This window comes from Condylura cristata, unplaced genomic scaffold (assembly GCF_000260355.1).
Source record: "Condylura cristata isolate star-nosed mole 26May11 unplaced genomic scaffold, ConCri1.0 scaffold00013, whole genome shotgun sequence".
Classification (NCBI taxonomy): domain Eukaryota; kingdom Metazoa; phylum Chordata; class Mammalia; order Eulipotyphla; family Talpidae; genus Condylura; species Condylura cristata.
Window position 1 is genome coordinate 1,350,844 of NW_004567114.1, and position 25,320 is coordinate 1,376,163.

Genomic DNA, 25,320 nt, shown 5'->3' on the forward strand with positions numbered 1-25,320 from the left:
CCCCACCCGCACTGCACCGGCGCAGGTGAGGCCGCGGAGGCCAGCGGCACTGACAGCCTGATGAGTCCACTTGCCCTGCACAAGGAGAAACGCTCAGCGTGCTCTTTGCAAGACTGTTGCATGGAAAATTTGAAAATAGCCTGGTGATTCTAGTGAGTGGGAAATCTGGGGAAGAGGTCAGAAGGGCACAAAGAGGAGGTGACCAGACAAATCTAGAAGCTTCTATAGGACATTTATTTTTCCCCGAGTTAGTACCTTTATGAAAGAAGTGTTCCAGATGGAACCGTAGTTTTGTGCAAAGAAGCTGTGGTAGCCTGAAGCCCTCCGGCTCCAGGCACCGGTGTGGGCACGTGTTGGGGCGCTCTCCAGGGACCAGGTCTTCAGCTTGCCTGGTCCCTGGTGCCCCCCCCAGTCCTGGCCCTGGGGCTGTTCTTATTCCTCATTTTGCTTTTGTCACGTCCCACTACGTGAATTTCAAAGACATACAAAGGTCACTGTCCCCGCCAAGCAGCCAAGGTCACACCCGGCCTCAGCCACCCCCAGGCACCTGCACCCCCAGGCCGAAGCCACCAGATTTCCTCACATCACCTCAACACCCCTGCTTTACAGACGAGCCTGGCCCTCAGACGAGCCGGCCCCTCCGGCCCGGAGGAGGGGCCGGGGCGGGGTCTGCCGGCTACTGGGGCATGCTGGCTGCCAGCACAGGCAGTGAAGGACCGGCCCTGACTGGACGCCAGCGAGCCACCTGTTCACACATGGCACCATCTTGTTTCTAGAGAACTCCAAGGACACCTACCAAGTCAGCACGGGACCCCGATAGGAAGCAACATACAGAAGTTGGCAACTTTTCTGTAGACAGTGACCCTGAGCAAACAGGTCTAAGAGTTGCTTATTGACAGGGCCTGTGGGTGGCCACCATGGCCTGAGTGTGACCCCGGCCAGGGAGTGACCCCCGGGACGCAGCAGGCCTCTCCTGTCCCCCACTGCTCCCCTCAGCAGTAGGTTTCAGTGGATCCGCCTGCCCTGCTCCCCACTGTCACTGGGAAGTCCTCTCACCCTCCATATCTGCACCCCAGTTCTATGAAAAACTAAAATAATTTTTAAGTTTTTACTTTACTCGGTAAGATCTCACTAGTTTTGAAAATATGGGGGCCCTCCCTGGTGGCGCAGCAGGCTAAAGCGCAGCACTGAGAAGCTAAAGCCGCTTCAGCACGAGTTCGATCCCTGAGTTTGATCCCTGAGTTCCATCCCTGCCGGGGAGGTGACCCCCAGGGCACGGCAGACCTCTCCCGACCCACCCCCTGCTCCCCTCAGTCTGCCTGTTCTGCTCCCCGCTCTGTCTCTGGTGAAGCCTCTCACTGCCCCTCCGCCTCTGACCTGTACCCCAGTTCTGTGTACATAAACAAATCTTTAAAAAAAAACATGGGAGAAGAAATCGAAGACCAAGACCTAAGAAAGCGAAGGACGCCTCGTTCACGGGTAAGGCTGGGGGGCAACAGGGCAGAGCCCCCACCGCCCCATTCAGGCAGCCCCGCTACAGTCCCCGGGGTCACAGAAACCCACAGGCTGAGCCTAATGTCCACGCGGAAGTGCAGGGGCCCGGAGCCCGGCGTCTTGATAAAGGACGAAGCTGGAGCCCACGCGTCCTGCATCCAGGGTTGCTGCGCTGAGCAGTGCGCACTCCCGAGGCCGTCAGTCCCTCTCACCGTTCAGAATAGACTTTGGGGCGTCACCTGCCGGTGCCCTGAGGGCTGAGGGGGAGGACCGCTGAGGAGCAGCAGCCACGGCAGGGGCAAGCCCACAGCGGCGGGGCCCGGAGGGCTTCCTGGAAGAGGTGCAGGAGGGCCAGGAGAGGGGCCGGTCCTGCCGAGCCGCTGGGGTCCGGAGAGAGGGGTGGCCCCCAGAGTCAGCGCCAGGCGGGCTCAGGTGGGAGGGGGGCGCAGCGAGAGGCAGAGTGATGCCTGAACACCCTGCGGGGGCGCGGGCGGGCTCAGGGCCGACGGAGGGGTGGGGGGCTGCGCATGGGCGGCCCCCGTGGGGCAGTGGGCGGGGTCTTGCGTGGGGGTGGGGTGCACATGGCGGCAAAGCGGGGTCCCTGTGACGTCATACACCGTCACCCAGGACCGTCTTGGTGGCCCCCGCGCTGCTCATTCCGGAAACCAAATGGACGTGCCCTTCCGGAGGTAGGAGCGCCCAGCGCTGCCGCTGACCCACCCCGCCGCTCCGCAGGGGCGCGGCCCCACCCTTGGGGCGGCTTCTCTGGGCCCCGCTTGAGGAAAAGCTCGCCCTGCCCCGGCTGAACCCAGATGCGATCCCCTCCCCGCCAGGGGGCGGCATTTCTGGGCGTCGCCAGGGGCTGCTGGGGCAGGTGCGCGGTGAGGAGGGTGGGCGAGATGCCCCGGGGGTGGGCCGCCTCCGCTGCAGGGAGGGTCCGGGCCTCCTTTAGCCCCAGCAGGATGCAGAGCCCCGAGGGCCCTGAGCCCAGACCCTCCGTGAGCAGCAGGCGGAGGGGCCGGCCGAGCAGATGGGTGACGCCCCTCGGTGCCTCAGAGACCCTCTTCCGTGCCCCACTTATGGGGGACCCTGGCTCTCCAGGAGTCAGGCCTGCTGGGGAGCAGCTGCTGTGGCCTCGTTTCCGAGGGCTGAGGGGGGGCAGGATTGCCAAGGGCCCCGTGCGGGGTTGACCCTGCTTGGCCCTCAGTATCCACCTGAGCTAGGGGTGCGGGACCCCTTCCAGCCCCTCAACCACGGGAGGTGTCTAGCACACCTGGGGGTTCACTGGGGTCCTACCGGGGCTACTCAGGGTCTACTCCAAAGCCAGGCCAGGTTTCTGCAGAACAAGCAGCAGTTTCCTCGAAAGTGCAGAACGGAGCGAGGAGGGCTGGCCCCGGCCCCCTGAGTCCCTGGCCGCCGCTGAGGCTGCTGCTTTCCTCCTAGAGCTTGGTGAGCCCATGGGGCTGGTAAGCGCCCCCACTCCGCTCCGGGGAGTCAGCTCAGAGTGCAAGGTAGGGCCCCCCCCAGTGTGTCCTGCCCTTTGAAGTCCAGTCGCGTTTGCCTTGACCCAGTCCAGAGTTTGGGCCTTCTCTGCGGCGGCATGAGGGGCAGGAGGTGCCCGAGTGGCACAGCCAGCCAGTGGACCCTTAGCTGTTAGGGCAGAGCAGTGCCCACGATGCCAGGCCGGGCCGCACCCCGCGTGGCCATTGCTGCCCAGCCGGCCCCACGTCCCCAGGACCGGCTGTTCCTGCCGTGGGCAGTGCTGCTGTCCCTGCTGCGCTCCTGGGGGCTGGGGGTCACCTCCACCCTGATTTCTTTGGTCCGCCCTGGAGCAGGCGCAAGGGGGCGGCTGGGGCGGACACCTGGCGGCTCCTCGGGAATCTGCTTTGTCCCTGGTTTGTCTTCGGTTTGTTCTAGATGAGCCCGCGGGGGGGGAGGGACGGGGGAGCGGGCGAGGTGTGGGCCTCCGACTGCCCCTTGACCTGTTCTGCTCAAACCGTCCCAGAGCCCGCCTGGCTGGGCAGGGGTGGGTGGGCCGGCCTCTGGTGGGCCGCGCGGGGGTCCCCAGAGCCGAGAGGCCGCGCTAGGAAGGGGAGCTCTGGGCTCTGGGTGGGCCCTGCCTGTTTCCAGCCCTGTCACTGGGGACAGGGTGCGGGAGAAACTTCAGAACAGAAGTTGCAACAATGGGGGGTGCCTGTTCTTAAACTAGAACCTAATTACAGAATTTGTTGAAAACTCTTTTTAAAAAGATTTATTTATTTATGCACACAAGAACCGGGGTACAGGCCAGCATTGCGGGGGTTAAAAGGACTCCCCAGAGACAGAGTGGGGAGCGGAACAGGTGGATCCACTGAAACCCACCATTGAGGGGGCAGTGGGAGACAGGAGAGGCCTGCTGCGCCCTGGGGTCCCTTCCTGGCCGGGGTCGCGCTCAGGCGCAGCGGCTGGGGCGTCGTCAGTGCTGAGACTGGCCCCTGCCCCCGGAGTCCCCTGCTGAAAACCCTTAGCCAGTTTCCTTTATAACCAAGGAGTAGCTTGAGCACATGAGCCGGAGCCGACTCAGCGCCCTGGGGGTGACCGCCAGGACTGGCCAGGCCTCCTTCCTCTTGGAAGGCTGGGGGAGTGGCGGGGGCGGCTCAGGGTGCTCCCCCATTTTCCAGGGCCCGGGGGACGCCAAGCTCTCCTCTGTAAGACACTGGGCCTCTGCTCCAGCCCCCTTCTCTGACCCGCTTCTCTCCTGAGGCCGCTTTTCCGTGGCTTGGACACTCGGCACCCCTGGCCAGCTGCTCCTGGCTCCAGGTAGGGCCCGCCTGGCGGCTCCTCTGGCCACGGGGAATCAACCTCACCCCATGGCTGTGACCCGGGTGCATGTGGCTAACCCCTCTCCAGCGACCTGCTCTGGGCACCCTTGCCGGGGAGCTACGGGCTTCTGTGAGTCCAGCTGAGGTGGACCAACCTGCAAGACGGGCCATGGGGCCTCGGGGCGCCGGGCGTGGGCTGGGTGGGCAGCCCTGCTGAGCCCTGGGTGCTGGAGCCCTCGGGGTTCCGGTTTAACAGGCAGGACTTGCTCGGAGATCGGGTCTGCAGCTCTCGGGGTGGTGTGCCCAGAGCCACAGCCGGGGAGTCCAGCCCGGGGGCGGGCGGGCAGGCAGCCCTGGGGGAGGAGAGGGGCCTGCTGGGGGGTGACGGCAGCCGCGGCCCCTCCAGGCCGGGCCCACTGGGCATGCTGACCCCGCGGCCGCAGGGGCCCACTGTCCTCTAACTCACCCCGCTGCGCGGTGAGGCCCCACGCGAGCCGGCCCTCGGTCATGCCGCGGCCCATCCTTGCCCTGCGGGGTGCGCAGGCCAGGGCCTGGTTTTCCGGAGCCCACGTACCGCCTGGGGTTTAGACTGGACTTTCTCCTGAGTTTCTTCAAGCCCGTGCACAAAGCGCCCTTTGCTGGGTAGAGGCCACAAGCCAGAGTCTGGCGGGCTGCAAGTCCGGCACAGGGGCTGGGCGCTCCCCTCGGGCAGACCCCGTGGGCGTCCAGATCCTCGAAACTGCACGTGGAGGTCAGGCGGCGTGAGGGGCGGGGCCGGAAGTGGGGGCGGGGCCAGAGGTGAGGCGGTGTGAGGGCGGGGCCGGAGGTGAGGCGGTGAGGGCGGGACGGGAGGTGAGGCGCTGTGAGGGGCGGGGCCGGAGGTGAGGCGGTGTGAGGGGCGGGGCCGGAGGTGAGGCGCTGTGAGGGCGGGACGGGAGGTGAGGCGGTGTGAGGGCGGGACGGGAGGTGAGGCGCTGTGAGGGGCGGGGCCGGAGATGACGGCGGCGTGAGGGGCGGGCCCAGAGGTGAGGCGGTGTGAGGGGCGGGGCCGGAGGTGAGGCGGTGTGAGGGGCGGGGCCGGAGGTGAGGCGCTGTGAGGGGCGGGGCATCCTAGGACAGGGAAGCGGAGCAGGTGAAAGTGGGGTGCCGCAGACTCACTCAGGCGGGGCTGGGAAGCAGGTTCAGGCTTTCGCTGGGACTCAGAAATGCGGGTGCGAGCTGTGGCACCCGCGGCTCCAGGGTCTGGGAGAGCAGCCCCGAGGCCTGGCTGCCCGCAGAGCCGCCGGGGACCTGTGGCTCCTGGATAGTATCAGGCAGGGGCCGACGACCAGGGCTGGTGGGCTGGTGCCCATCGGGCGGCGTCTGTCTATGCTGTCTCTGTGTCTTTGGGGTGGGGTGTGGGTTTTTTATTTTTTAAAGATTTAAAGATTTCCTTATTGATGCATACAGAACCGGGGTACAGGCCAGAAGTGCAGGGGCGGTGAGAGGACTCACCAGAGACAGAGTGGGGAGCAGGACAGGCAGGTCGATGTAGTGCCGTGCTGAGGGGGCAGCGGGGGACAGGAGGGGTCTGCCGTACCATGTGGTCACTCCCCAGCCATGTGGTCACTCCCCAGTGGGGACCAAACCCACACCCCACAACCCACTGGGCCACCTGGGAGAGCCCCCCCACCCTGCCTCTTAAACGACGTATTTAATGTCTTATTTAGAAAAGCTGATTTTTGTGTCACCTGATGGGGGGTGGGAGGGGGTTTGAGCTGTACAAGTCACTCCCCCCCCCAACTTTCCAGAACCTTCTATGTCAGTGAACGGGTTGTTTTCCAAGGAGCTTCGTGGGAGGAGACAGTCTAGGATAGGGCTGTCCCCTGACCCTCCTGTGCTGGCTGCACTCCCCCACAGGCTGCCCCCCACACGGCCAGCTGCTGAGGGCTCCTTGCACAAGCAAGACCTCCATTCTGTGCGTGCCCTGGGACCTCCGTGGGCACCCAGCCCGCTGCCCCAGCTGCGCCCAGGCAGCCCCTGGCCTCGCCGGCCGCCCTCACTGGTCCTCCCGGTGTTTTCCAGGGAGGCGGACCCCAGCCATGGCTGGGCGGAGGTGCGGCAGATCCCCCTGCATCAGGGTGGCACTGGGTGCCAGGGCCGGCTTCCGGAAGGGGCAGAGGCTGCCGCTCCACCGCCTCAAGGTGCTTGGACCGTCCCTGCAGATAGCAGCGGCCAGGGGAGGGGTGCCCCACCGGGCCCTGGTCCTCGCCATCCCGCTTCTGATGAGGAAGACAGCAGAATCTGGCTGGGGCTGGCTAAGTGCCCCAGATGCCTCTTTGTGCCCAGCTCCAGCTGTAAAGAAGGGGTGGGGTGGGTGACCCTGTGTTCTGTGGCCCCCAGGGGTGCTGTGGACGGGGTGTCTCCGCTCCTCCCAGGGTGCCCACGCCTGGCTCTGCCATTCCTGCTGGCAGCGAGCTGGGGCCCTCTCCTGTCCCCCAACCTGCCCAACACCATGGGTCTGGGCAGGCCGGCCGCGGGCGAGACTCCTGGGCCTGTGCTGTGGGCCAGGCTGCCGACGCTGTTGCTGGCTCGTCCCCAGGCCTGTCTCAGCAAGAACCACCTGGACCTGGCGGACAGCCCCTGCAGAGAGGTAGGCCCGCGATCAGCCGCGGCAGCTCCCAAGGCCCCTTCGCGCTGCTGCTCTACTGCTCTGTGACTCGACTTTGCCACCCTCCCAGCACCCCCGGGCTTGGGGCTGGGGGCGTAAGGCGGGGTTGTGAGGATGGGTGCGTCCCAGAGTCCCAGCGGGCCTGGTTTCCGAGACTGCGACTTGGGTGTGCGTGACTGCCCATGGCTCCACCCCACCCCGGCTCCCCACCGTGAGATGGCTACCGGGGCCCTGCATGGCCGTGGCGAGCGGGTATGGCAGAGGGTATGGCAGCGGCGTGTGCCTCAGCTCAGTCCAAGCGGCCCTCTGAAGGAGCGCCACAGCTGGGCCCGAGAGAGCTCAGGTGACCACGACTGTCTCTGGGGACAAGACCGGAGGCCTTGACTGCTCAGTGCAGGGACAGGAGGGAGGATAGGCCTCGGGGCAGCGGGGTGCCCCCGGGCTCCCACACTCCGCAGGGCTCCTCAGCCCACGCCATGCAGCTGAGAGGCCTCTGGCCACCGCCTCTCGGGGTGCCATGCGCCTCGGCGGACAGCCCCCTTCAGAGCTATGGCACCGCCTTGGTCCTCACTGCAGCTCTCGGCGTGGCCCCTGTGGGGTGTTTCCAAAGGCAGCCGGGACTACTTGGGCTGCTCGCTCTGGAGTGGGGCGGCCTGGCGCCCCGGCCCCAGTGGGGTGCCCCCATGCCTCTGCCCGGGGCCGCGGCCAGGCCCACACCTGTCTCAGTTTCTAGATCCTGCCGAGGGTGAGCCGGACGCTGTCCCCAGGCAGCGGGCCTGCCGGCTCTGTGGCTGGGCAGGGGGTGGTGCCCGGCCTCCCCACACCCCCAAGCCCAGGAGCCCAGAAGAAGGGGGCTTAGAACCACCATGGAAACTTCCAGACGCCGGCCGGGCCCCTGCCTGCCTGGGGGCCACAGATGTGGACATGCAGCCGGAGGAGGCCTGCGGCCCTGCAGGACCTGTGGAGCCAGCTGGGCTTCCTGGGGCCCCAGTGGGCTGGAGGACGCCAAGAGGAGAGCGGGGGCCCCAGACCGCCAGCCCCCCCGCCACTCAGCCCCCCAGCCCCGGCAGGTTCCGGCGTGGGCGCGCCAGGGCCCGGCCGCCCAGACTCGGGAGCGAGCGGGACAAGGCGCCCACGCTCTCCCTGTCCAAGAGGAAGCTGGAGCTTTTACTTGCAGAGCCGGAGAAGAGCAAGAGAAGGAAGCAGTGTGCGCCCTAGGCCAGGTGAGCGGCAGTGCAGGGCGCCCTGGAGTGGGGGAGGGGTGGCGGGCGCCGCCATGCAGGGAGTTCCCTGGGAAGTGTCCTGAGGACGAGCCCTTTTGTCCAAGCTGGACCCGGGACCCCCTTCTCCAAACTGCCACACTTCGGCTGGGGTGTCCGGGGGCCTCACCCTCGTTCCCCGCTGGCAAGACCGTTCTCGAGCGCTGGCCCACGTGGGCCCACGCTCCGGGCTAAGGGCAGGGCTGTGGCCACTGGCTCCGCGTGCGTCTGTCTCGCTGCCCTGGTGACCACCGGGCCGTGTGTGACGCAAAGGCCAGGCGCGCCTCTGGGCAGGGGCTGCCTGTGGCCGGCCCAGCCCCGCCTGCAGGCCCTCTTCCTTCTTGCAGGCGCACACAGAGCGGAGCATGGGGCCAGCCCGCTGCGGGGGCTGCTGCAGGCCTGGACTCGCTGCCCAGCACCAATAAACGCAGATCACCTGGAGCCGCTCGTCCTGCCTCGGGGGAGGGACACGCAACAGGGCTGACCCCTGGGCAGGCAGGCCCCTCTTCTGCCAGCTCTGCCCGGAGGGGTGGTAGGGTCGGTGCCACTGTCCAGCCTGTCCCTTGCTGCTCGGCCAGCGGGTGACCCGAGGTGGGGCCCAAGCTCAGCAAGGGGCACACGGGCACCTCAGGCCTCCTGGAGAGGCTTCACTCTGGACCTGCCCCGCCCCTCAGGCAGAGGCGACAGACGCGGGGTCCATGACTGCATGGTGTCCCCTGCAGTGGCCTCTGCTCCACCTGCCATGGGCTGGGTGGCAATGCCTTCTTCGGGAGTGTCCCTGTTCTTCCCTACAGCTGGGCACACGGTACAGGTCACCTTTCTCCTCTCGGGCCCCAGAACCCTCACCTGGGTCCCTGTTAGCCTATGCTTGGGATTTGTGTAGGTGATGGGGTACCTATGGGTGCACCCCACATTTCCAGGAGCACACCCAGTTTCTATTCAGAAATGCTGTTGCTGGTTCAGGACATTTCAGGTGGGCCCAGGGGTCAGTCTCACAGACGATGAAGCATGCCTGCTGCCTGAGTGCAACCCCTCTAGGGAGTGACCCCAGGTGTAGCAGGCCCCTCCTGTCCCCCGCTGCCCCCTCAGCAGTGGGCTTCAGTGGATCTGCCTCTCACCCTGCCCACATACCTCTAGCCTGCACCCAAGCTCTTATATGCATAAATAAAAGTCTCAAACTGAAATTAAAAAAATAGTAGGCTGGAGTCCAGCTGCCTCGGGCCCCAGTGGATGCTCAGATCAGGTGGCGGGAGGTGCAGGAACTCTGGCAGCTGCCCGCCCCAAGGAAGCCCCGCTGGGGCAGCAGCGTCCCTGTGTGGCCCTGGCCACGCTCCTCCCGGCTGGGGGAGGTGCCTGTGGGGCGGGGGCAGCCTGGTGGGGTGTGCCCTGGTCAGAACTGAGGTGAACCTGCAGGGAGGCAGCAGGGTGGGCAGCTGTGTGGGCTGGGGTGAGCCCACCCCCCCCTCCGTGTGACAGGAAAGCCACCGGCCTCTGCCCTGGGCCCAGCCAGGCCTCGGGGGCACTGGAGACAGGTCCCAGCTCTGAACTCGTGAACCTCGGCTGCTCTGCGCGTGCAGGGCTCCGGCATGACCCTGGGGACAGAGCCGCGGAGCCGACTGGTGCTTAGTGTTTTATTCCCGTGGTCAGCCGGGGCAGCGCTGCTCAGCTCCCACCCTCAGGCTCCCCGCGCCCTCCCGATTCAGACCGGCCTCGCCTGTGGCCCGTCGCGCCATCCGGCCGCTGTGAACACCGTCAGACCGCCCCGCCGGCTCACTCTGTGCAGAGGACGGCCACGCCACGCTCGTAGAAGCTGCGTGGGTCTTCCTTCGTGGCGATTTCAAAGTCGACCGTGAAGATGAGGTCGGCCCGGGTGAAGTTCAGGTACACGGGCAGCGTCACCTGGGGAAGGGTGGAGGGCTGGCTGCGGGGTCTGGGCGGGCTGGGGGGGCTGGGCAGCGGGTGGGGGTGGGGGGGCAGCCTACCACGTTCGCCTTTTTCTCTGCGTTAGTCTGCTTGACCCAGCGCAGCTGTGTCAGCGGGAGCACGGTGGAGATGGCGTTGGAGAGCGACAGCTTGTTGTTGGTGCACGTGGCCCCCTGCAGCTTCAGGCCTGAGGAGAAGCCCAGCGCTGGACGCAGACAGCCGCCGCCCAGCACCGCCCGGCCCTGCCCAGCTGTCGGCGGCACCTGGCCCGAGGGCAGCCGGGGTGCAGGCTGGCGGCCCCGCCAGCCCCACTCACCTGTGACCCCAAAGCTGCAGGCGTCCAGGTTGGTGGTCTGTGAGGTGGTGACGCTGACCTCCAGGCAGAGCTCCTCCAGGGACCAGCTGTTGGCCTGGGCCACATACTGCCTGGTGGCGGTGATGTAGGCCTCGGGCACAAACAGGCCCCCCAGGCACACGTGGATGTTCTGGGGGCAGAAGAGCGGGTGAGGCAGCCCGCCCGCCCGCCCACCCGGAGCCCGGGACAGCCCGCCCGCCTGCAGGCGCCTGCTCACCTTGAGCTCCTTGGCGCCGCCCGCCGCCGCCGCCTGGGAGATGTTCTGCAGCTGCTTGATCCGCTCGCTGAAGTCGGCCACCCACTGGATGACGGTCATGCCCGCGGGCACCGTGTAGTGCGACCAGCTTCGAGGTAAGATGCCTGCAAGCAGGCGCCCGGCCTCAGTGCTGGGCGCTCCGCGCAGACGGTGCAGGTGAGGCCGGGCCCATGCGGGCTGACGGCGGGTGCCAGCCCCGCCAGCCCTTGCTGCCCGCCCCCAGGCCCGCGCACCCTTCACCAGCTCGTTGATGAGTGTCCGCAGGTAGTTGGTCTGCTTCTTCTTCCCTTCGCACACTTGCACGACGTCGGCGAGATCCTGGCGCACGTCCTGCAGCAGCTTGGCGCCCATCTTCACCTCCCGCTCAAAGAACCTGAACAGCGGGTCCTGCAGTTGTCGAGAGAGGAGAGGCGGCCCTGGTCAGGAAAGCGGTGCAGCCTGCGGGGCCGCCGGAGGGGCCCTCCTGACCCAGGGCAGTGCCGGGCCGATCGGTTGGGAGGGGCCTCCCGCCCACCCGGGTCACGCCCGAGGCCCCCACCGCACCTTGATGTTCTCCACCGTCCGCTTGAGGTGGCTGAGCGTCTGGGGGATGAGGTGCAGCCAGTTGGAGGCGGTGGTGTGCAGCGTCCTCATCCAGGTGGGGCGCCCGTCGGACGTGGAGTCCGCCCGAGTCTTCTTCTCGGTCTCGGCGTACGCCAGGTCGTCCTCGTCCTCCAGCATCTGCATCTTCAGCATCTTGCTGATCATGTCCACGCCTGGGCCGCCGTCCAGCGGGCGGGGGAGGGGGTCACACAGAGAACTTGAAGGGGAAGGCCATGCAACACGGGAGGCGGGGCCCCTCCCCGGGTGCCCCCCCCCCGCCCCCAGCAGGCACCAGTGGCTGCAAGTCGCTTGAGAATACGCAGCCTTTCGCCCGGGACTCAGCTTCCAGGTCAGAGAAGACACCCACCCTGGGTGGTGAGCAGGACCCGCTCGGCGTTGTTGGGCAGGCCCAGCCAGGAGGGCGTCTGCGTGTCGGGGAGCAGCTCCACCCACTGCACAAACTCCTCTCGCCTGGAACAGCAGCGCAGGAAGCGCGTCACGGGTGGCGCCCTGACTGCCCGGTGCCCCGTGCGACCCGCTGGCAGGCAGGCCCCACCTGATGCCGTCCGGCATCTGGATGTCCTTGTGCCCGTCGACCTTGCAGGCCAGCTTGAACTCGCTGTCGAAGCTCTTGGTGGTGAAGAGACGCTCCAGGAAGGTGCTGAGCAGGCGCTGGTCGAACTCGTTGTCCACCCGGCCGCCGTAGATGGACTGGGCCATCAGTGTCTTCAGGGCCGACCAGGGGATCTTGTCCGGCGAGATGTTCTGCCGCCCCTGGAGAGCAAGAGCCGGTCGGGGTGGGTGGGGAGGTGGTGCCCGCGCCCCGGGGCAGGGCCTGCGCGCCAGTGTCACCCCCGGGCAGCCGCACGCACCTTTGCCGTGTCGTCCAGCCAGGTGTCCACTGTGTCGCAGGCTGACCGCAGGTCAGACTCCCCGAATTCGTACTTCTTGGACCACCCCAAGGGCGCGTAGCGCAGGCGCTCCTGGATGATGGCGTGGAACCAGGCCAGCAGGAAGTACAGGCGGGCGCGCTCGTTGGGAGACTGGACAGGGAGGCCGAAGGGGAGCGTCACCAGCCCGCCACCGCCCTCGGTGCCAGGGAACGGAGCCCCGATGCACCGAGGGGGGCGCCGCGCCACGGCGGGGTGCTGCTGCTCAGTCAACAGCCAGGGAAGAGCACGAGAGCACGGCCGCGCCCCCCCCCGCCCCCCCGTCAGCCTCGGCCTCCACTCAGTGCGGAGGACAGGGCTTGGCCTCGGCGGACGCTGGGAGGACAGCGCTGCCCGCGAGCGGAGCCCGCCCCGGGTGTGCCCGCACCTTGCAGATGCGCGAGACGGGGATGCTGCTGAAGGTCCTCAGCATGTTGGCCTTCACCCCCGGGGGCGGCTCGAACACGAAGATGCGGCCCGCGCGGAGCAGGTTCACGGGCACCTGAGGAGGACGCCCCGCTTCAGCAGGCCCGGCAGGCGCCACCCCACCGCCCCGCCCGCCCCGCCCGCCCCGCGGCCCACCTTGGGGTTGATCTCCATGGTGAGGAACAGCCTGAAGCAGGCGTGCGGCTGCAGCGAGTGCAGCTTCTTCTCCAGCTGCATCAGCCAGCCGGGCGCCAGGTGCACGTTCTTCAGCATCACCCACCTGCACGGCAAAGCCGGGGACACTGCGGTCTCTGGCCCGAGCGCGGGGACGGGGGTCTCTCGGACACGCAGGCCTACCTGCCGGACTTCACGGCTGTGTTGATGGCCTTATCCGCCTGGCTGAAGCCTTCCGCGGAGCCTGGCCACAGAAAGTGCCGTGTCGGCCGGGGATCCTGGGGGCCCGCGCCCCGCCCACCACACGGCCAGGCCACTTACCGATGGCAATCGAGGTGATCTGGGTGTTCTGCTCTGCCGCCAGGTCCTCCACGTGCCCGCTGGCGTCGTAGCCGGGCACAGAGCACATCAACACGGGCGTGTTTGGCTTCACCTGCAGAGAGGCGGGTTCAGCTCCGCCCCGTCACCGCGCACCCAGGGGAGAGGCCCACGGGCGGGCTGCGGAGCCCAGCGTGCAGCGCGGGCCCTCGGCCTCAGGAGCTCGTGGCCAGGCGTCCGCAGGGGCCCAGCGCAGTACCTCCGTGTCCACGATGTGGGTCAGGTCGAGCGGCTGCTCCATGATGGACATGAAGGACTCCCCGAGGTTTGTTGAAACAAACATGTGGGCCATGGCCAGCAGGCGGTCGGGGCGGAAAGCCTGAATCAGGAGCAGGCGGTGGATGGCCTGCCCGATGGGAGCTGAGGGGAGCGAGAGCAGGGCTGCTGAAGCACAGACGCACTCTTCGGGCACAGCCTGGCCTGGCCGAGCCGCCACGTCCCAGACTCGAGAGCCCGCACACGGCCTCTGCTCCTCTGCCCGCAGCAAGTGACCCCCTCCTGCACCCTCGGGACACGGCTACGCATTCCCTGCCCCGGGCCCCGCCCTCCACTGGGACGGGAGCGCCTCACCCAGCCTGTGCCCAGTCACCCCGTGCCCAGCCAGCCCCCAGTGCTCGGCCAGGGCCTTGCTGCCTGTTCTCTCCTCGCTGCTCCCACTTTCAGGCCAGCGCCTGACATCTCAACACTGAGCTCATCTTGGACGCTGGGGGATGTGTGCATTTATCAGGTAGCAAAGCCCAACCTCCTGCATGGGCGTGGGGGGCCGGGAAGCGGGGGCGCTTACTGGCAGGGGTGTCTTCACTCCAGAGGTAGGGCACTGTCTGCTCTGGGGAGCTGCTGTCCAGCCAGATGCCAAATTGCTGCGGAGACAACAGGGGCACATCACCACAGAGCGGGCCGCGGGCGACGCGCCGGCACACGACTTTCACTCCTCGCTGCCAAGCTCCGGGGACGGGAGCACCGGACACTCACGTCGTCTGCCTGAACCTTCGCAATCAGATCCTTAAACGCAGGGAGACAGCTCAGCCGCACCACTGCTTCGGCCTGCTCGACGGTCAGGCCCTGGACCTTGGGGGTGGCTCCAGCACTCAGGACGATCTCCTTCCCCCTCAAGAAGTGCTGGAATTCAGCATCATAGGTGGGCTCGCTGTGGAGGGGCCACGGGTTAGCGAGGCGCTCTGGCCGTCCCCACGCGCGGCAGAGATTTCCAGAGCGCTGGGGGGGGGGGGGCGCGGGGCCGGGCAGGGCTTGCTGGAAAGAGGCAGCGCCGGCCTTACCCCACCGTGCCCTTGAGCTTGATCCTGGCGAGCAGCATGGCGAAGGTGATGTGGTCCTGGTGCAGCATGCCGCGTGCCACACGGTTGAACGCCACCTGCAGACAGGAGGCGCGGTGACCCCCCAGGTACTTCGGGGCGCCGCCCTCCTGGACACAGGCGCAGACCCCGGTACCTGGAAGAGGTCCTTGGTGATGATGGAGAGGCGCTGCGTGTGGTCAGTGATGCCCTTCAGGTTGGGGTTCTCGTACAGGACGTTGTGGTAGATGTCCAGGAAGAACTGGAGGGAGTACTGGTACAGGAAGTGGATCTGCAGGGCAGGGCGTGTGTGAGGCGGGCAGAGGCCGCGGGAGGGGCAGAGGCCGCGGAGGCAGCCGGGCGGGCCCCACCTGCTTCAGCGACTCCATGGTGAAGTAGATGCTGCTGCAGGCGGTGGACAGCGGCAGGTACTGCTGGGACACGGTCTCCACCTCCTGCATCACGATGTCCGTCTCCTCCACTTTGCGCGTCACCTCGGCCGCCTCCCTCTTGAGGTTCTCCAGCGTCGTTATGATGGTGTCGTCGTCCAGGATGCGCCCCTTCACCTCGTTCAGGGCTTGCAGCAGGGACTTTTCCAGCTGGCGCAGCCGGAGCTGGAACTCCCCTGGAACGACAAAGGCAGGTAGCCCAGGGCCCGGTGGGCAGCGGGACGCCAGCTCAGCCCAGCCCCGAGGAGCCCCCAGCAGCTTCTGCTCAGAACCAGACCTTGGAGTTTGAGGAGGTCGGAGCGTTTCTCATCCACGTCGGGCCTCTCTGCTTTGAGCACTTCATTCAGGCACTGGCTCTGTAAGCTGCTGCGCGTGACCGTGAAGTTGACGAAGGTGACCCGGGAGCACAGGTCTGGTGGGAACTCGACCTGCCAAGGGCCCGGAGGTCAGCCCGTCCCATCGGTGCCTGGCGGCTGTACCACGTGTCTGCGCAGGTGCTGAGCTTACCGTGGGGTCCCGGGTAGACAGGAAGATGACGAACGACGGCGACAGGTCTATGTCCTGGTCCCCGAGGGTGATGAGCACTCTGCCCCCTGTGCGCCGGACCTCACGGTTCAGCACCGGGTTCAAGACCGGGTCGTAGCTCTCCACGTCCTGCGCACACGCAGATTCCAGCCGTCAGGCCCTAGCTGGCTAAGCTCGGTAACGCTGTGCTGATGGCGACGCCTCACTCCAACAGACAGCCCCGACCCGTGCTGCCGGGCGCAGCCTGCACGGTCAGGCGCTCGGGGGTTTGTCCCTGCAGGACACTCCGCAGCCCTTCCGCTCCCTCCCCTCCCTTGCTCGAGTCACGCAGCCTGGGACCATCGCTGTGTGAGTGGCGGGACTGAGCTGTACCCCATGGCCCGTGACTGAGCACCCTCACGCAGCCCTTGCGGGCGCACGCAGGGTCCCCTGGCGCGCACCTGGACCAGAAGGGGGTTTCCGAACCGTAGGGCGCTCTCCAGGTTCTTCCTGAAGGCATCGTCCAGGAAGCTGGTACGCGTGATCTTGCGGTCCTTGTACTCGTTCATGATGAACTCCGTGGCCTGCCCTGAAGGGTCGATGATGAGCGGGTACCTGAGGGGGAGAGGGGGCGGGCTAAGGCACCCAGGCCCAGCGGAGCCTGGCAGCGCAGGTAGCTGCCCCCCCGCCGCAGGCACGGCTCTTCGATTCTCCAAATGCTAAAGCTTGATGCCAAGAGGCCCTCGGAGGCGCGTCTGAGGAGGCAGTCAGTCACAGGTGACCCGGCGTGCACCCCTCGACCATCCGCAGCACCCCCGGCGCCACGTCGTCCTCACAACAGCCTGGGGTTCCTTTCACAGGTGAGGCTAACGGAGGCATCCGGAGTGGGATTAAAGTCAAGCCTAAGGCTGGGTGACACTGGGCACTAACGTGCGCGTGAAGCTGCTGCCCGCAATTCCAGTCGCAGCCGCCTGGGCGGGTGCTGGCTCCAATTTCTGAGCAACGTGAAACGCACACATGCGGAGCACACACCCCGTCATGCCTCATGCCCGCACCTGCTCTCCTTGGGCGGGGATTCGGGCCCAGCCCCAGGGGACAGCCCGGGCCAGCTGGGAATTGGCCCGAGGGGTGGTCGAGGTGTGTCCAGCCTCCAGTGGCAGACGTCACCCTCATGTGTGGTCTGGGCGCCATGTGGCGGCGGAGTGAGTGACACGGCAGCGAGCACAGCTCCCGCCCGCACAGGCCAGCGCCTCCCAGACAGGCCCCCGGGCGAAGACTGACGCCCAGGGAGCGTTCCGCATCTGTCCCTGGGATAAGGTCCCATGATTTCAAGGGTTCAAAGTCAGAAGGGTCTGCACAGCAAAAGGTGTCCCCTGCTGCCGAGCAGGGCTGTGGGCCAACCACACTGCTGACAGATGCAAACCGCCGGGTTCCAGAGCACTGCAGCTCAGCACAAAGCCCAGTCAACTGGGCAGAAGCACAGACACAGACTGCCAGCGTGAGCGTGAAACGTGTCCAGTGTTGCAACGTTAAAAAAAGCCGTTCATGGCCCTCCCTGGTGGCCAATGGTGGGGACGCAGCACTGGAAGCTCGTTGCAGCTGCCTCAGTGTGAGTTCGATCCCTGGCCCGGGAGGTGGCCCACAGGGCGCAGCAGCCCTCTCCTGACCCGCCCGCTGCTCCCCTCAGCACTGTATTTCCATCAGTCGGCCTGTTCTGCTCCCCACTCTGTCCCTCGTGAAGCCTCTCACTGCCCCTGCCCCTCTAGCCCGAACCCCCAGTTCTATGTGTAGGGGTAAATCTTAAAAAAAAATAAAAAAGTTCACAGCATTCGTGAGATCAAAAACAAATCTGGGAACAGAGTTTTCGGAGTAGCAACACCCCTGGGTTCAGAGCTGTGGCTGCGGAGGGCAGAGCCCTACCAAGGCAACCCTGCCCCGCACCCAGCGCTCCACCCGCAGCGCGGGCGGCCCTGCCGTCCCCGCCGTCCCCGCGGCGTCCTGCTGCTCTGGCTGCGTTAAAAGCCGGCAGCGACCTCCTGTCATCTCCACTTCCGGGTCTCGGCGTGAGAGCGGGCCCGCGCCAGCCCTCGAGTCGGTCAAGGGCGCCAGGTGTCGCCCCACACAGGCGAGTCGCAGCCCTCGGTCTCGGTCTGGGCTGTGTCCAGGCAATGCTGTTAAGGCGGGGCCACTGCTCGGAGCTCCGGCCCCGTGGGACGCACCTGTTGAAGCGCTTCAGCATGATGGCGTTCTCCGTGCACAGGTCGTCGGCGGGCAGGGAGCTGGCCTGCCAGCGCAGGCGCTCGTCGGCGTTGGACAGGTACTCGGTCCTGGCGATGTCTGTGCGGAACTGGAGGGCGGGGGGTCGGCCTGGGCCTGCCGGGAACCGGGGCGGGGAGGGGACCCAGCTACCCGGCCCCCCACTGCCGGCCGGCTACCGGGGCTCCCTCCGCCAGCCCGGCCCGCCTTCACGCCGCGTGAAGCCCCGGGCAGCTACCTGCACGTTGGCTTGCTGCAAGTGATGGGACCAGGTGGTGAACAAGTTCTGGCGCATCTGCTGGTCGAAGTAGCCGGCATACGCGACGAAGGCAGCTGAGAGGAGGCAGTCCCCTGCGATGGTGGACATCTGGTTCTTGAAAGTCTCGCTCGTCTTCTCCCACCGCTCCCGCTCGGCAGACAGGCTCTTCAGGAGAGCGGTGCTCCGGTTCACCTGCGCGGAAGGCCGGTGATGCTCAGGGTGTGGTGGCCCCCAGGACGCGACCGGGAGCACGCGCCTGGTGGGGCTCGGCAGGGCCAGGGCCAGCGCGCTCGGGGACAGGGCCTGGCGCGGAGTGACTGAGGACGAAGGACTCTTGGAACCCAGTTGAGTCACAGACTCCACTGGGCGTGAGCGGAGGGGTAGAGGGAAGGGGCCCACGGGGAGGAGGAAGGTGGGTGAAAGCTGCTACAGAGGCGGCACTGATGGCAGGGGACTGAGCCTACTCTGGCAACTCGAGACGGGCGTCAGTGGGGGCGGGGGCGTGAGGCAGGGCGAGCAGGCTGCAGGGCCGGGGCTTGGGCGGCCCAGACGGGTCACGCCGTCACCGACCCGGCCCGCAGGCCAGGTGCTCCAGGCGGGCACAGCACACGCAGCAAGGCTGGAGCGCCCCGGGCCCCGGCACCGAGGCGGACGAGCAACTCGCATCACCACCCGCGGGCATCCCAGAGGGCGGTCTGGACCTGGGGGACGGTCTCACTTTCGCCTCGACAGCAGCCAGGTCGGCTTTGATGGCCTGGGCCTCTGAGATGAGCACGGCGTACTCCTCCTTGTAGCGGGCGATGCTGGCCTCCAGGTCCCGGATCATCTGCTCCACCTCGTTGGCCTTCTGCTGGTTGTCCTTGGCGTCGTCCTCCAGCTTCTGCAGCTCGTTGCGCAGGGGCTCCACCCGCTTCAGCATGTCCGCGTAGTTAAGCTGAGGGAGCAAGTGGGCACCGCTGTCCAGGAGTGGCCGGTGGGCGGGCCCCGCGGGAGCGCCAGGCCGGCAGGTACCTGTGCGATCGCCCACTTGACCATCGGGCCGCAGGCCAGGGAAGCCCGGTTGACGATCTCGTAGTTGTAGCTGGGGTTGGACATGTAGTTCTTCTTCATCTTCTCCCTGATGGCGTCACTACAAGAGAAGAACTGTGTCTCTAAACACACGCAGGGCAAAGCGAAGCAGAGGCCTCAGGGACTGGAAACGTGAGGGTCCGTCCCGTCCGGCCTGCCGCCAGCTGCGGGGACCAGCCCGGCCCCAGGGGACAGCGGGCCAGTGCGGCCCACTGCGGTTCTGGCGTGGCCGCCCCACAGGAGCCAGGCTCCGGGGCAAAGGGGCGGTGCCTCGCCGCTGCGGGGGGGGGGGGGGGGGACACACGACCTGACAGCTCTGAGTGGGCGTGGCCAGCAGGGTGAGCCAAGGAAGGCGCGGCCAGCAGATGCCGGTGCCTCCGGCGCTTCCCGCCTCCCGCCACCCACCTGATCTCCTCGGCCGAGAAGTTCACGATGGTGGGGATGAAGTTCTCCCGCATGATGATGGAGCGGATCTGCTTCCAGTCCGCCGTGCTCTCCCCCAGCAGCAGGCAGATGGACTCGAGCGCCAGCTTCACGGCGGCCGGCGGGTTGGCCATGGAGCGGACCTCCACCAGGTGCTGCTTCTTGATGGACTTGACCGCTGCGGAGCAGGGGCAGGGTGAGTGGGAGGCAGGGGCCGCCAGACACTGAGAGGACCGCTCGGGGCCCACGTGGACCGTCGCGTTTTGTTTTAATGTAACAGGCTGCCTGGCCTAAGTCAGAAGATTCTGCGCCAACCACGCTGTGTAAATAGCAGGATGTGGGCCCGCCTTAACCACCTCCACAAAGGCGGAAAAATTCAACACCCATTTCTAAAGTATTTCAACAAAGACACTGTTGGTTTGCCACAATTTGTGGGTGTGCCAGCCTGGTAAAGGTGTGGGATCAACAGCTGCCCAAAAAGGGCCAATGTGGGGCCCTCGCTGGTGGCGCCGAAGGTTAAAGCCAGCCATAGCTGTTGCAGTGCGAGTTCCATCCCCGCCCCGGAGGCGACCCACGGGGCACGGCAGCCCTCTCCTGACCCGCCCGCTGCTCCCCTCAGCAGTGCTCCCCCCTCTGTCTCTGGTGAGTCCTCTCACTGCCCCTACACCTCTGGCCTGCACCACAGTTCGTTTATGCATAAGTACATGCAAATATATAAACAAAAACGTCGCATTTTCAGGTCTGATGGCGCAATGGGTTAAAGCACAACACTGCAAGCTACTTGCACAGCCACTAAAGTGCAGACCTCTCCTGTCTCCCCGCTGCTCCCCTCAGCAGTGTAGTTCGTCAGTCTGCCTGTTCTTTTCATCTCTGGTGAAGTCTTTCACCCACCCTGCAACTCTGGTCTGTACCCCAGTTCTGTATGCATAAACAAACAAATCTTAAAAAAAAAAAAAAAAAGTCAATGTCTGCCACAAACAGGAAATGCAGACTTTTCCAGCAGGTGAGAAATCAAATTCTGTTTGAATTCTGCTTCGAACGGCAGCCTGCAGGTGGATGGTGCGTTTTATGCACCTGTGGTGTAACTGGAAAGCTACAAGCAACAGGGTTAGTCGGCCGGGCAGGGAAGGGCGCGGGCGGAGGCCACTGTGGGCCGTGAGGCAGAAGCCCCCCCACGGACCCTGAGGAGCCAGCAGCGGCTGTGTCAGCATGCAATGGCCTCTGCAGCGTGGCTGGGGCACGCAGGCAGTGCCCGACGCCGCGGTGGCACCACGGAGCTTCTCGGTGCAGTGTAAGCCAGGGTTCCTAAGCAGCGTGTGGCCGCCACCACGACCAGAGTTTTGGAACTGCACTGACGTAAAACTCTGCCAACTTTCTTTTGAGGACCCCACTAGGACGTGGGCAGGATAGCTTTCCAGGAAGGGGTGTGCCCAGAGGTACAGGTGACCAGAAGCACTCAGGAAGCCTCATTTACTGAGGCGGATGTTGGCCCGACCCCACGGCCCACCGCTCCCCCAGGGAGCACTCACGCACGTACCGTTCTGGGCCTCGATGACGGCCGGCTCCACCTTGTCCAGGTCTTCTTTGACACTCATCTGCTTGTCTGCAATGACCTCCTGCTGCTTATGCAACTGCTCCTGAATTTCCTGGCTCATGACCTGGGAGGGAGCGCCGGTTAACCCTGGGAGAATGTGGCGCGCCACGCCTGCACGCTCACCCACCTGCAGACCCCGATGTAAACAAGTTACCTTTTTCTTTTCAGCCTCTTGCTGGTCTTTCACCATCTTCTTCAGCTTGTCGTTGGCGGCCGCATTCTTGACCTCTAGCTCTTGGCTCTTTATCCTGAGGTCACGACGCAGCTCTTCCACCTGAAAACCGGCCAGGTCAGAGGGCAGGCACCCTGCAAGGAGTCCTCGCCCGGCCCCCAGCGAGGCCGGCGCTCAGCGCACCTGGTCGACGGTCTCTTTGATCTTCCTGAGCCCCACGTTCAGGTGCATCTGCTGCTCCTCCAGCTCGCTGCGCTTCTCGTGGAACAGGTTGGCATAGTGGTTGATGAAGTCCAGGTAGTGGCGGGGCGTGATGGCCATGGTCCTGCCGCCTCGCTTGGCCAGCCGGGCATTCGCCTAGCAGGGGAGAAAGTGACCTCCTCACTCTTCAGCATGCTCTTGCCACGCAACCCCAGAAGCCCCTCGCCACGTCCAGGCCGCGGCATCGCAGTGCACACGGGATTCTCACCCAGCCCCGGGGTCACCATGTGACACTGCAGGAGGCCCTGAAAGCTGCCTTTCTCTGGCCCCTCCCAAGTGAGGAAAGTGAGTGTGGCCTCCGCAGAGGTGCCCCTCAAAAAACATTGGCCTTCTCTGGTCCCCTCTGGCCAGAGCAGGGATGAAGTCAGCAAGGCCAGGGCTAAACTCGATTCCAGAAGCCCAGGAGGTAGTCTGCAGGTCGGTGGGGGAGGGGAAGAGGGCAGAGGCCCACAAAGCTACCCCAAGCTCCAAGTGGTTTTATAAAGCTTTTGGGTAACAGACAGCTGGACCCTTCCATCAGAGTCTCAAGCCAGGGCCAGCACACCCTGGCCGGTGGGGGACGTCTGGCCCACACGCCCTGCCGCTGGGGCCTTTGCAGCGCACTGCCACGCCCCTGTCTATGCGCAGGCACGCTGGGGTGTCCAGGCAGAGTGCTGGCCTGGCCCTTTAAGGAGTCTCTGGAGTCCGGCCCAGAGGGCAAGGGCCTGGCGCAGGTTGGGCCGTAAAGGCGGGGGCAGGGCGGGCAGGGGCGGGCAGGGCGCCGCCTCCTGCTGGCGCGGCCGAGCCGGTGTCTGCCTCCCCAGCACTCGGGCGGAACCCACCTGGTGAAGCGTCTGGTGCACAAACACGCAGCTGTTGACGATGGCCTCCCGGTGCGTGGGCGGCTGCGGCAGCTTGTCGTACACGACAGGCATGTAGTCAGGCACGATATAGCTGGGCTTCTCCAGGTCCATCTTACTGGTGAACTCTTTGCCGACTTGGTACAGCGCCTCGGTGGACCAGTCCCCAAACCAGTTCAGCACACACCTGCAAGAGAGGCCCGAGTCTCGGAACAGCCCCGAGAGGCGGCGTCTTGGGGGCAGCCCGGGGCAGGTACCTGTTGAACAGCGCGGGCGACGTGGCCGCGCGGTCCTTGAGCCCCTCCGAGGAGGGGTTCATGGTGAAGACCACGTGCAGGTTGCGGATGACCTGGCTGGTGAACCACTTGTACAACTCCTCGTGCGAGTCCAGCATCAGGCCCTCCTTCTGGGCGCCCTCCTTGCACTGGGTCATCAAGGTGGCGTACTCGTCTCCCTCGAAGAGACCTGGCACCTAGGAAGGCAGACGGCGCCCTCACTCGGGTGCCCGCGGCCGGCGCGGGGCGTGACGCCGTGTGGCCGCCGTCATACCTCTCCGTTGGCCAGCAGGGTGTTCATCCGCTCCAGGAAGCCCGAGTCCAGCACGTTGGACTCGTCCATGATGAACGCGATCTTCTCGTTCTTGCAGCCAGAGCGCCGCAGCACCGTCCGCAGGTCCTCGTCGAAGTCCTCCCCCGTGTACTTCCGGTGCACCTACGGGGCAGCCGCGGCTTAGCTCGACCACGCCGGGAGCGGCGTGCCGGGGCCGGGGCCGGGGCCGCGGGGCCGGGCCGGACTCACCTTGATCTGGTACACACTCAGGCCGTTCATCCAGGCCACGAAGCGGGAGAGGGTGGTTTTTCCTGCCCCACTGACACCAATCAGAAGCAGGTGGCCTTGAGGCTGACGGAATATTCTGCAACATCATCGAAAGGGGACCCCTGAGGGCTTTTGGGCTCTGTTCCCTTCGGACAGTCATGTCCTAAAGCACGTAGCATTTTGTCGACAACATATCGCACTGTTCCAACTCATACATGTACGTTAAACCACTCCTGAACGATGGTCACTTGGAGTCCAGGGGAGGCACCAGGAACACAAGACATGACCTTGTCTCCGGTTACTGGGATGGCACAGGACAACCCCAGCCCCGTGAGGCGAAGGGACAGTGACCACAGTAGCCAGGAGGTCTCAGAGGAGCGGGAGTTGTTCTGTGCAGCAGGGCACGCCCCACGCCCCAACTGCACCCGGAGCACCCACCTGTCAATCCTGAGCACGTGGTCTAACACCTCATTGAACAGGACCAGGGGCACGTCGAGCTCCTCCTCGTAGAAGACCTTCAGCCGGGCTTTGACGTAATCCCGCAGCTCCTCTTGGTCTACTGGGGTGTAATCCTATGGGGGGGGGCCCTAATCGTTAAGGCGGAGTCACACTTGTTACCACCCCAAAGTCAACTCCACTTCAACGTACGGATAGGAAGTGGTTATTGAATGCAACCCGCCACCGCTGACAACGTAGCGGCAGGGTGTAGTTTAACTTGGCCTAAGTCACATACAATGCGATAGAGGAAACTGAACTTCACTGGAAGACATCACAGAAGACCCACACAGATGAACAGCTGCCCCACGGCCTGGCCGAGGACGTCCTTCAGGACACGCACAGTGCCGGGGCAGGCCGCCAGGCGCCGCTGGGACGTGGGAGAGTGCCTGCAGTCGCGCCGGCGTCCCAGCATCTCCACAAGCCCAGCTCGCTGCACCCCGCCTCTGCTCGGCGCGCCCTGACACCCTGAAGACGGGCACCGGGGTCGGCGCCACCTGGGTCTCCCCAGACCGAGCCCCGGGGCAGCAGGGCCCGAGCGTGAACTGCACGTCGCGAGTCAGGTCTACTCCAACGGCCGCCTCTCCTGCCCAGCTAAAGGGGACTTCACACTACCCGGAGATGCCAGCTCTGTTAATAGTTTGTGCACGAGCCGATTTCCCACCCATGATTCAGCTGCCTGGCTCCAGTGTGAGGAGAGCGAAAGCAAAGCTAAACAGGCTTCAGGCGATGATTCCCGTGGCTGCAAAATGGTCGCCCTCGCGGCGCCCTCTCGCGGGGCGAGCAGCACCCAGTGGGCGGCCCGACGGCCACACTCGGGGCCACCGACCAGCCCCGGCTGCAGACGGCGCCCGGCAGCTGTCCTCCGGCCTCGCAGGCAGCACACGCGAGGCGGCTGCTCCGCGACAGCCCGGCGGGAAGGCCTGCAGCGCCAGAGCGCTCACCTTGGACAGCCAGTTGCTGTACAGGATGGGCCGGCTGGCTGCCTTCTCTTTGTCTATGTTGGGGAAGTGCTTCAGAGCAACCATGTCGATGTTTTCGTCAGTCCAGCGTCTCTCCTCGTCTTCCACAAGCCTGGGGAGAAGAATGTGTCTGGTCCAGAGGCTGTGGTGAGACACCCCACTTCTGTGGGGGCTGTGGACTCCAGGCTGAATTAGTTTTTGCACAAATACTCATCTTCCACAAAGGGAGGGACCCAGGAGCCTGAAGCTCACAGTGAACTCCGCTCAAGCGCAGCATCAATACACTAAACGACGCCTCTAGAGCCGGCTCATTACAAACGGCTTCAATAGTGAAATTCTGAGTAGCTCCTACGCTTGTTTAGTGTAAACGCCACAAGCACCCCGGCGGCTGATACCGGGGACGGCTGTGCGGCTGTGGAGGCACCGGGCTCTCCGGAGACCGGCCACGCCGGCTGGTGACACCGTGCGGCCGCACCGGGTGAGGAGAGGGCCGAGGGGCACAGGGTGTGCTGGCTCCCTGGCCTTACCTGTCTTGGAAGAGACGGAGGGCTTCGTGTGCCCAAATCCGGATGAGGCCTTCGACGGGCAGAGTCTCCAGAGGCCTCAGAGCCTCGAAGATGCCCCTCACCCAGCGAGTCATTTCCCGGGGCGAGTATATGTAGTGCGGCTGCGTGTCCTGCGTGAAGCGCTCCTGCAGGGGAGA

The 25,320-nt window shown here is 65.5% G+C and overlaps 1 protein-coding gene across 1 annotated transcript in view; it reads right to left on the reverse strand.

Annotated features, from left to right (window-relative positions):
- Positions 1 to 9,821: 9,821 nt before the first annotated feature.
- DYNC1H1 (dynein, cytoplasmic 1, heavy chain 1) overlaps positions 9,822 to 25,320 on the reverse strand; it is a gene marked incomplete at its 5' end in the record, with an annotated part of 44,443 nt that continues 28,944 nt past the window's right edge. The window contains 37 exons of the mRNA XM_012724374.1: positions 9,822 to 10,103; positions 10,187 to 10,314; positions 10,444 to 10,612; positions 10,700 to 10,842; positions 10,972 to 11,125; positions 11,282 to 11,493; positions 11,688 to 11,791; positions 11,877 to 12,094; positions 12,193 to 12,363; positions 12,638 to 12,751; positions 12,832 to 12,955; positions 13,033 to 13,093; positions 13,171 to 13,282; positions 13,427 to 13,587; positions 14,012 to 14,087; positions 14,200 to 14,374; positions 14,505 to 14,599; positions 14,677 to 14,811; positions 14,891 to 15,144; positions 15,246 to 15,396; positions 15,476 to 15,622; positions 15,934 to 16,087; positions 17,692 to 17,819; positions 17,967 to 18,179; positions 18,706 to 18,921; positions 18,999 to 19,116; positions 19,461 to 19,656; positions 21,016 to 21,136; positions 21,227 to 21,346; positions 21,428 to 21,601; positions 22,327 to 22,531; positions 22,602 to 22,816; positions 22,894 to 23,055; positions 23,143 to 23,257; positions 23,599 to 23,732; positions 24,600 to 24,729; positions 25,145 to 25,308. Of these exons, the coding sequence (XP_012579828.1) occupies positions 9,975 to 10,103; positions 10,187 to 10,314; positions 10,444 to 10,612; positions 10,700 to 10,842; positions 10,972 to 11,125; positions 11,282 to 11,493; positions 11,688 to 11,791; positions 11,877 to 12,094; positions 12,193 to 12,363; positions 12,638 to 12,751; positions 12,832 to 12,955; positions 13,033 to 13,093; positions 13,171 to 13,282; positions 13,427 to 13,587; positions 14,012 to 14,087; positions 14,200 to 14,374; positions 14,505 to 14,599; positions 14,677 to 14,811; positions 14,891 to 15,144; positions 15,246 to 15,396; positions 15,476 to 15,622; positions 15,934 to 16,087; positions 17,692 to 17,819; positions 17,967 to 18,179; positions 18,706 to 18,921; positions 18,999 to 19,116; positions 19,461 to 19,656; positions 21,016 to 21,136; positions 21,227 to 21,346; positions 21,428 to 21,601; positions 22,327 to 22,531; positions 22,602 to 22,816; positions 22,894 to 23,055; positions 23,143 to 23,257; positions 23,599 to 23,732; positions 24,600 to 24,729; positions 25,145 to 25,308 (5,598 nt within the window). The remainder of the gene's footprint in view (positions 10,104 to 10,186; positions 10,315 to 10,443; positions 10,613 to 10,699; positions 10,843 to 10,971; positions 11,126 to 11,281; positions 11,494 to 11,687; positions 11,792 to 11,876; positions 12,095 to 12,192; positions 12,364 to 12,637; positions 12,752 to 12,831; positions 12,956 to 13,032; positions 13,094 to 13,170; positions 13,283 to 13,426; positions 13,588 to 14,011; positions 14,088 to 14,199; positions 14,375 to 14,504; positions 14,600 to 14,676; positions 14,812 to 14,890; positions 15,145 to 15,245; positions 15,397 to 15,475; positions 15,623 to 15,933; positions 16,088 to 17,691; positions 17,820 to 17,966; positions 18,180 to 18,705; positions 18,922 to 18,998; positions 19,117 to 19,460; positions 19,657 to 21,015; positions 21,137 to 21,226; positions 21,347 to 21,427; positions 21,602 to 22,326; positions 22,532 to 22,601; positions 22,817 to 22,893; positions 23,056 to 23,142; positions 23,258 to 23,598; positions 23,733 to 24,599; positions 24,730 to 25,144; positions 25,309 to 25,320) is intronic.